General features: G+C 39.7%; 1 protein-coding gene across 2 annotated transcripts in view; it reads right to left on the bottom strand.

Annotated features, from left to right (window-relative positions):
• LOC142132485 (nuclear body protein SP140-like protein) overlaps window positions 1–8,994 on the bottom strand; it is a 56,627-nt gene extending 47,633 nt beyond the window's left edge. For both annotated transcript variants that reach the window (XM_075194429.1, XM_075194433.1), the window contains exons 1-2: window positions 8,894–8,994; window positions 4,098–4,160 (exon numbers count right to left, since the gene is read on the bottom strand). In XM_075194429.1, coding sequence (XP_075050530.1) covers window positions 4,098–4,113 — 16 coding nt within the window. In that variant the 5' untranslated portion in view covers window positions 4,114–4,160; window positions 8,894–8,994. The remainder of the gene's footprint in view (window positions 1–4,097; window positions 4,161–8,893) is intronic.
• Window positions 8,995–9,575: the final 581 nt, after the last annotated feature.

Raw genomic sequence — 9,575 nt, 5'->3', positions numbered from 1 at the left:
ACATGACTGGAATCCATGCACACCCCAATGTAACGCACACACTTCTTTCCCGATATATATTCTACACATATATTTATAACAAATATCAAACGGTGATACATTTCTGTGAAACTCAACCTTTATTGACAGGTTATAATGTCAGAACTCTTAGATTATAGAGTAATTTAACATAGCAACTTCATGAATGAATACGTGCACAGCTTCTTCTATGACAAAGTGCGCGCGCGCACACACACACACACACACACACACACACACACACACACACACACACACACACACACACACACACACACACACAGGAATTCTCTCTGCAAGGAGCTCATGTGCCATGGTTTTCACAGGACAGAACCATTTATTCCATTGAACATCTTTAACTCATATTGCTTATTATCCCAAGGAATCCTGGTTGAACCATATTACTAGGATAAGTGGGCATTTCAGTTCATAATTATGGGAGCCCAACCAAAATCATTCTGAATCCCACTTAAATCATCTCAACTTGCAAAACGAAATCTGGGTATCATAGTAGCTCTACAAAAAAAAAAAATTTTAAGTACAAAACAAATCTATCTGTGCAGTGAATGAAATGCTTTTTGTTTTGCGGGAGACATTCTAGAAACTCAGCTACTGTCCAATCTGTAAATAATTTTCTTTGTTGCGGGAGGAAAAAGCTAAGCTGCAGGCTGAGGTATGTAGAATGTCTGTATCCTTGAGACCACGACTGCCTCAGAGAGCCCCCAGAAGACACTCTGCCTGGACTACTGTGAGCTCTGAGAGGGGGAAATATCCAGAGGGACAGAGAAACATTCCACAAACTGTGACATTGCAAAACTTACATGCTGCTCTTGCAGGGCTGGAGTGTCCAAATAATATAGGTAACACAGAACATGAGGATATGGGGACTTAAATTCAATCTCCAAAAAGAACTACACTTCTTTTGGGGGATTCCATTATAAAAGAGGCATACATCTGGGAAAATATGCTGAAGTACAGAAACAAGTAAGGTGCTTACCTGGAGCCACAGCTCCAAGGGATAAAGAGCGCATATTAAGAATTGTGAAAGTAGCAAGAAAAATGGGGAAGTGGATGTCATTGTCCACCTAGGGACAAACTACCTGGCTAATGCTGAAGTCTTGGCAGTAAACAATGAATTTAGAAAGTTAGGGACTACTTTAAAACAGGCATCAAGCACTGTAACTTTTTCAGCAATATTGTCAGTACACAGAGATGAGGACAGAACTCATCACATCAGAAACTTCAATGTGTGGTGCAATGAGGATATATTTGGAATAATAGACCACAGTCATGGCACCTGGCAAGATAGGGGACTATACAAAATTCACAGCCTGCACCCATCATCAAGGGGAACCAGAATACTAAGTGAGCAGTTTGGAAACTTTATCAGGATCTATTTAAACTAGCAGAGGGGGGCAGTGAACTAAACAGGAATAAAACAAACAATCTGCTCCCCCCAACCAAGAGGTAACATTTCTGCAGGCAAACAGTACAGGAAACATATGCACAGTAACAGAAGACAATGCAGATCAAAACAAAATAAACATAGAGAGAGAGAGAGAGAGAGAGAGATAAACATAGAACATAGGAACAGAAGATGCACAAACAAAACTTTTAGAGCTACCTGTGCTAATGCTAGAAGCTTAGGATATAAAATTCCAGAACTAATTGCTTTAATGACAAGGGATGATCTGGATATTGTGGCTATTACAGAGTCATGATACAATGAAAATCATGACAATCTATAGACCACCAGGTCAGGAACTGGACAGGAACCTATTGCAGGACATCATGAAAATGGCTTTAAAAGGAGAGGTAATAATTACAGGAGACTTTAATCTACCTGATGTGAACTAGGGAGGGGTCTTCTGCATGTTCCACTACAGGTAGGGACATTCTGAACTCCTTGCAGGGAGCATCCCTCAAGCAAATGGTGAGGGAGCCCACTCAGAAAGACGCAATATTAGACTTATGTAAATGTAGGAGAGAACCTAGGACCCAGCGACCATCAAGCAGTATGGTTTATTACAAAGACAGAGACCGACTCATACCACACAAAAACAAAAGGTGTTAGATTTTAGCAAGGCTGACTCTGTAGAGATGTGATAACGTGTAAGCGACTCTTTGGCAGAGTGGAAGAACTTGAAAAGGAGATCAAGAGAGAGGTGGGGAAAATTAAAAAGTGCAATACTAAAAGTAACTGAACTTATATCAAGACGGTTAGGAAAAGGAAGCCAGTGCGGTTTGCAAAAGAAGTAGCAAGTATTGTGAAAGCACAACAGATGGCCTTTAGGAAATATAAGTAGACAAAGGCACAAGCTGAAGAATAAATGGCCCAGTCAGTAGGTAAAGGAATCAAAACTTTTTTTTTTAGGTATATACCGTATTTATCGGCGTATAACACGCACTTTTTTCCCCCTGAAAATAGGGGGCAAATGATGTATGCGTGTTATACGCCGATATAATGTTAAGAAGCCATGTTTTTACCATATACACCGCCGATATACCGGTAATATTCCGTACATACCGCACAGCAGCGTGGATCAGTAGCAGCGTGTGGAGTGTGAGGCAATCAGTAGGCAACGGCAAGCCGCGCCTTCCTCACGTCTAATTCTCTTTTTTTAAATTTAAACTTAGGTAAAAAGTATACCACTGCAGTGTGACTACTGGTATCCCTAATGGATTTAAAACAAAAGCGTGGAGCATATACAGCTGCTTTCAAGTTGAAGGTTGTGGAATATGCCAAACAACACGGAAATAGGGCTGCAGCAAGGCATTTTGGAGAGCCACCAACAGAATGCACAATACGAGAGTGGCGAAAAATGGAAGAAAAACTCAAGACATTATCAAAAACAAAATGCAATTTTCGCAGCGGTATTGTTAAATGGCCAAAATTAGAAGAACAGGTAAAGGAATTTGTAGTAAATCATAGAAAAGCTGGTATTGCTTTATCAACAAAAATGATCATTATTCAAGCAGTGAAAATCAGCAAAGAGTTGCAAATACATGATGGTTCATTGCGATTTTGAAGATAGCAGTGAAGATGAAGAGTTTCTTGGTTTCCCAGATAGTGATTTCTGAGTAAACTTTTGTAAAAACAAAATATCCAAGTTTCTTTTGTTAAAACAGTTGCTTTTACTGTCCTTTTACATTATTTACGGTACCTTATAAGTGGTAATAATATTAATAAAAAAAAAGTTCTGAGCTACCCTTATTTTGCTTCAAAGTTTTTATTTAGAAATTTAAAATTTTTTCCTGAAATTTCCCTCTTAAAATGAAGATGCGTGTTATACGCCTGTGCGTGTTATACGCCGATAAATACGGTAAGTGAAAGGAGAAAAACAAAAGGAGGAATAATAAGACTAAAGACAGAGAGTGAGGGTCTTTTTGAGGGAGACAAGGTAACATCAGATCATCTTAATAATTATTTTTGCACAGTGTTCACTACGGAAAGAGCGGGGAAGGGGCCACAGTTAAGTTACAAGTATACTCATAAAAATGAGGTAGATACAAGTACATTTACAGAGGAGAAGGTTCTAACAGAGCTCTCAACACTGAAAGTGGATAAATCAATGGGGCCATATGGGGTACATTCAAGGATACTAAAAGAGCTTAAGGTGTGCTGGTAACACCAGTAACAGAATTATACAGTCAGTCACTAACTACAGGAGTAATTCCAGAGGACTGGTAAAGAGTGAATGTAGTCCCACTGCACAAAGTGGAAGTAAGGAAGAGGCAGCAACTACAGACCAGTGAGTCTTACATCTGTGGTAGGGAAACTGATGGAAAGAGTTGTAGAATGTGTCAAATCCAGCAATTTACAGGATCCCAAACAGCATGGGGGAGATCATGTCAAACATATTTTATTGACTTTTTTGACTGGGAAACTAAAGTAATAGATCAAGGGGGGGGGGAGGGGGGGGCATAGATATATCTTATCTAGATTTTAGTAAGCGGGAGGAGCTCTTTTGCACTTTCGTAAAGGACCCTTAATGACTATAAATAGGAAACCTAGAGGGCAACTGGCAGTTTTGCTTCCCATTGATAAGTTTACAAATGTGATGTATATGAACACATACCATAATTATCATCCATTATCTGGGTCAGGTTTCGTTCTCATCCTTTAGTTTGCAGCCTCATGCCTGAAAGAGAGAGAGAGGTTGCCTCTAAATCCTTTGCAAACTGTCTATTATATTATTACAATTTATTTATATAGCGCCACTAATTCTGCAGCGCTGTACAGAGAACTCACTTACATCAGTCCCTGCCCCATTGGGGCTTAAATTCCCTATCACACACACAGACAGACAGACAGACAGAGACAGACTAGGGTCAAATTTGTCAGCAGCCAATTAACCTACCAGTATGTTTTTGGAGTGTGGGAGGAAACTGGAGCACCCGGAAGAAACCCACGCAGACACAGGGAGAACATACAAACTCCTCACAGATAAGGCCATGGTCGGGAATTGAACTCATGAACCCAGCGCTGTGAGGCAGAAGTGCTAACCATTGAGCCACAGTGCTGCCCTATATGATATCACATATATAATATGTGTTCGTTAGAGACTCTGTAATATTACAGCTGGAAATATTAAGATTTATTATTTTCAATATCTGGTATACGATTTCAGAAACATACAAAATACCTAACCTAATTTAAAAAAGAAATCAGAATTGTGCTGAGCACAAGTAAACAGATTTATTAAGCTGCATTTTATTTATTGTGTTATGGGGAAAAGCACAGATGAAAAATAAAAAGAATAATGAAATGTATTATACACTTTGTGATAACATGCACGATGGGTGACTTACAAACCGGAGGTAATGTGTGAGAGTTCTTTAAATAATAATGAGAACCTATAGTAATGCTCATTGGACCCTCATATATGACATGGACTATGAATTTCCCATTTGCACGAATGGGAAGATTCCGTTGGAAGGCCATCGTCACCAGCTCTGCCTGTTTGTAATAGGCCGGTGGGTAAGAGGAGGGAGCAGAGCAGAACAGGACTATGACAACTAATGCAGACACGTTGGATTCTGCATATAAAGCATCAAGGGTAAGTATAATTTTATTATTTTTGCTGAACTCTGTGAATTAGTTTCCAGTTAAACAAGGGGAACTAAAATTATTACATTTATGGTAAGAGGAATTATATAATACAGCCAATACTGGAAATGGGAAACATGTCCATGGACAAAATTTTCCCCGGGTAAATATTTAATTGAGGCGAAGGGACAAGGACAGATTTAGGTCTTGTTTGCCTCTCCTTTCATTATTAAACAACTCAGAAAACGAAGGTAAGGAATGAGATTTATTTCACATATTTATCCAGTATTTCAGTTTGAATCATTTAATTACATCACTTTCACTTGCCAAGAACGCAAACAGGCACAACGTGGAAGCATGAAAGGTATACAAACAACTTTGAAATTCTAAGGGGGAGAGTTAATTAGCAATGTCGCGGCTGCGCATTCTTACCCGTTACTACGGTAAATTCTCCGCTGATTTCATCTCACACCTTTCTGGGGCGCGAGGAAAAATCATTGGAGAGTTCTGGTAAAAATCCCGCGGCCGCAAAGTTCCGCTAATTGAACCTCCCCCTAAGTGCAAAAATTTAGACCGCTATCATGTCTGAAATGCTTTGCGAGGAAAGGACAGTCCCTCAAATTTGAAGAAAGAGAGATAATAAGTTGTAAGCAAAAGTTTGAGCTCCCCTGGACAAAATGCTTGTTTCACTGAACCTCTAAGTGAAAAGACATTAACACAACATATACAGGGTACAAACCTCAGCATGATATATGTTTGCATAATATAATGCACATTTACTATTTATTTGGTGATATTAACAGATTGAAAAATATATAAAACAGTGAATGTGGCATGTGCAGAAATATGGGCACCCTTTTGGTTGATTATTACCCTTTTTAAGGCCTCAAAACTTGGTTGAGTCATAAGACTTTAAATGATGCTAGCAAAAGCAATTTCAGTAAATACACAAGACTCTTTTACCCTCTCCGGATGTTTTGCCTGCTCTCAACCACTGGCTCCTATAAGGAGCGGACGAGGCACATTATCACCCCGGCTATAAAGAAGGGAGGATATAAAATAATATTTAAATGCCTACAGATAAAAAATTCCTCTGTCACAAACATCATTAAGAAATGTTAGTCGTTAAGGGGACCAACTGAAGTCAAGACAAGTTCTGGAAGACTAAGGGGTATATTCACTAAACTGCAGGTTTGAAAAGGTGGAGATGTTGCCTATAGCAACCAGATTCAAATTATCATTTGTTTAGTATATTCTACAAAACGACAGCTAGAATCTGATTGGTTGCAATAGGCAATATCTCCACTTTTTCAAACCCGCAGTTTAGTAAATATACCCCTAAATCCCTGACAACTGTTAGTAAACTGGTTTTATGCAAAACTGAACACATGTATTACTGCAAAGTACCTACAAAGAGGTTTAGCTAAAGCTGGGTAATTGTCCACAGGTCAGGTCACAAAGTACAGTCCTGCTTACACAAAAATAGTCTGCATGGAAAAGTTGCCAAAAGAAAACCACAACAGATAAAATAATAAAGGATATTAATAACAATAATAATAAAAGATGTATTTGGGAAAATAAACAAATGAAGCATTTGAACACAAGATCATTTTGGCAATCATTAAGTGTGGGGATGGATCTACTATATGTAGTGGTTGCAGACAGACACAAGTCATGTTTACGTTTGTAAGCTTCTGAGTTAGGCTAGGTACACACTGAAAAATGTTCCGACCTATATCTCAAATGATTGTACCTACGACTGAAGGTCCGATCAGTCTGGCGATTCATCCATACACACTGACACGATTTACCTTCAGATCTGTGCTCTTCATCTGGTCCTCTAGTCTTCAGAGATTAACAGCACAATATTCATTCATACACGAGTCTGTAAACTCTATGGAGATTGTGAGCACGAGTCCATACACACTACATGATAGGTCGGAGTTTGGTCGGAAAATATTAAACAGTATGACCAACTAAATGAAACGATGATCGGCACTTTGGGACGACTTTAGATCGTGTCACTATCCACACTCACATGATATCTGACCAAACGATCGGATGTCAGCTGATTGGAGATTTTTCCTGCAATCATCGGGCCAGCTAATACCCCATTCATACTGCACCAAAATCCCGGGTTTTTGCCGGGGCGAGCTCAAACGACCCGGGTCTTGGTGCAGTATGAATGGTACAAGTCAAAAATCCCGGGTCTAAAAACCCGGGATTTATCGAGGGGTAATTCCCGGGTCGGACCCGGGTTGCCTGCACTATGAATGGTGCAACCCGGGTTGCACAGAAAACAAGCTGATTGGCTGTCTGCCTGTCTCTGGAGGATGATGTCACAGTGTCAACACTGCAATGACCTGTAATGCTCACAATATTTACATTAACTGCATACATAAAACCAGGAAAAAAAACCTCAAGAGGAAAACAACAGTATGGACTGAAACAACTACTTCTATCATCCACATTATAAGAAACAAACGAATGAGAAAGGTCGCACATACTTTACATAGGTGACTAAAGTAAAGTACGGAGCGTTGAGCAGTACAGAACGGAATTGGTGGAAACACTAAAGAAATGTCTGATTGTTTACAAATTATACAATGGAACAATAAAAATTAAAATATCTTATAAGATACACTCACACATCTTTATGGACAAAACAGCAGAAAAGCAGACTATTACAAAAAAGAAAAAAATGTTTTCAGCCAATGAAAACTGCTCTGGTGATGACTCCCACAAATTGCCAGGGCACAGACTTGTGCAGTATGAATGGGGTCAACCCGGGAAATTCCCGTGTCCGAGGTGCAGTATGAATGGTGTTTCTGAGCTGGGACGCTCCGAGCCCCGGCAAAAACCCGGCTTGAAAAACCCGGGATATTGCCGGGGCGGCAGTATGAAAGCGGTATAATATACATTTAATTAGGGGTATTGTACATCCTTATTGCTTTTGTGCTGTCCCAGGTGTATCCTGTTGTAGCAGCATAAAAACAAGAAAGAGAAACATACCTCAAATCGGTCTACATGGTAAGAAATTCATTCATTCTACAATCTATTAATCAAGTTTTAATGTCATTTAAGATGGCCTAAACACAGTGTAAAATCCTAATTGGTGGTGCTCTGCAAAAACCCCTTTTTTCCCTTTAAATAACTACCTCCATCAGAAAGTCCTTGCACACACACATTAACATGTGCATTACTTATAAGGGGTGAACATTGCAGTTGTATAACTAATGAGCATCTGACCACGCAATGCAATCAAGAACGCAAGTTTTTCAACATGCATTGCTGTAAAATTAAGATCTGATAATCTAAAACAAAGTGTAAAAACAAATAAGCTAAAAAAAGTTAATTACTTCCAATATGCACATTAATCCACACATACGTATTCACTCTTATTTATAAACCCAGGATTCCGGCTAATACCATGCATGTAATTGGTGCACATGTGTGACAGGGCACTGGGCTAGAAAAAAAAGGTATAACAGAGAAAGTCATAAATAATAATAAAAAAAATAAATATGTAGTGCTCGTGTTGTACTTATGAAAATGCATTTATGTGGGAAAAAAAATAAGTTGATTAATGCAATGCAATATATTGCTAAGTAGTGTGAAACTTGTGTTGCAGTTTAGCATTTGCATCCACATCCACTTGTAGGAAAAAAAAAGTCACTTTTGTAATGCTCTGTGTAGTTAGTGGTGACCCCCTGTCCTACACTGTGCTGTGTACCTTGTAGTGTGACAGTGCCCAGCCTTGTGTAACACACAGTAACACTACCCAGTGTGTACAGCCCAGGCCTGGCCTGGTCTATGAATACCTACCATGCATCTGCAGGGCAGCAGGACAGGCTCCCTGCTCGCAGGACGTCCAGCTTCGTCTGTAACAGGAAGAAGCTCAGAGCTCAGCCCGGAAACTACAATATACAGATACTTTCACTTTCAGTCCTCAGCCCGGCTGTGCTGATACAAACATATCACACAGTGACTGATGGAAGCTTCTATCCAAACACCTGGGGCGACTCCCTGGAGGGAAACATATAAACAACAGAAAGTCACTGGTGTTTTGGACAATTCTGAAAACTAGTGCTGGGTGGTCAACACTATAAACCCTGAAATCCTCCCTGATCCATAAAGTTCCATCACTGTGCTGCTGCCTCACCTCTCAGTACCCTCTAACTTCTCTACCTCAGTATCCTTACATCATAGTAACTATCAAATCACTTCAGAATGTCATTTTCACTGAGATCCTGTAAAATGTTTTATTAAGGTATCTCTGCACCTCACCCCCATTTTACTGTTCAGTTACCATACACCTATTACTGCCCTCATACCCCACTGTACACATGTCACTGTCCTGTATCCTCACCATACACCTGTTACTGCCCTCATACCACACTGTACACATGTCACTGTCCTGTATCCTCACCATACACCTATTACTGCCCTCATACACCACTGTACACATGTCACTGTCCTGTATCCTCACCACACACCAATTACTGCC

This window comes from Mixophyes fleayi, chromosome 1 (genome assembly GCF_038048845.1).
Source record: "Mixophyes fleayi isolate aMixFle1 chromosome 1, aMixFle1.hap1, whole genome shotgun sequence".
NCBI classification, from domain to species: Eukaryota; Metazoa; Chordata; class Amphibia; order Anura; family Limnodynastidae; genus Mixophyes; species Mixophyes fleayi.
This window is presented reverse-complemented; position numbering and strand designations above follow the sequence as displayed.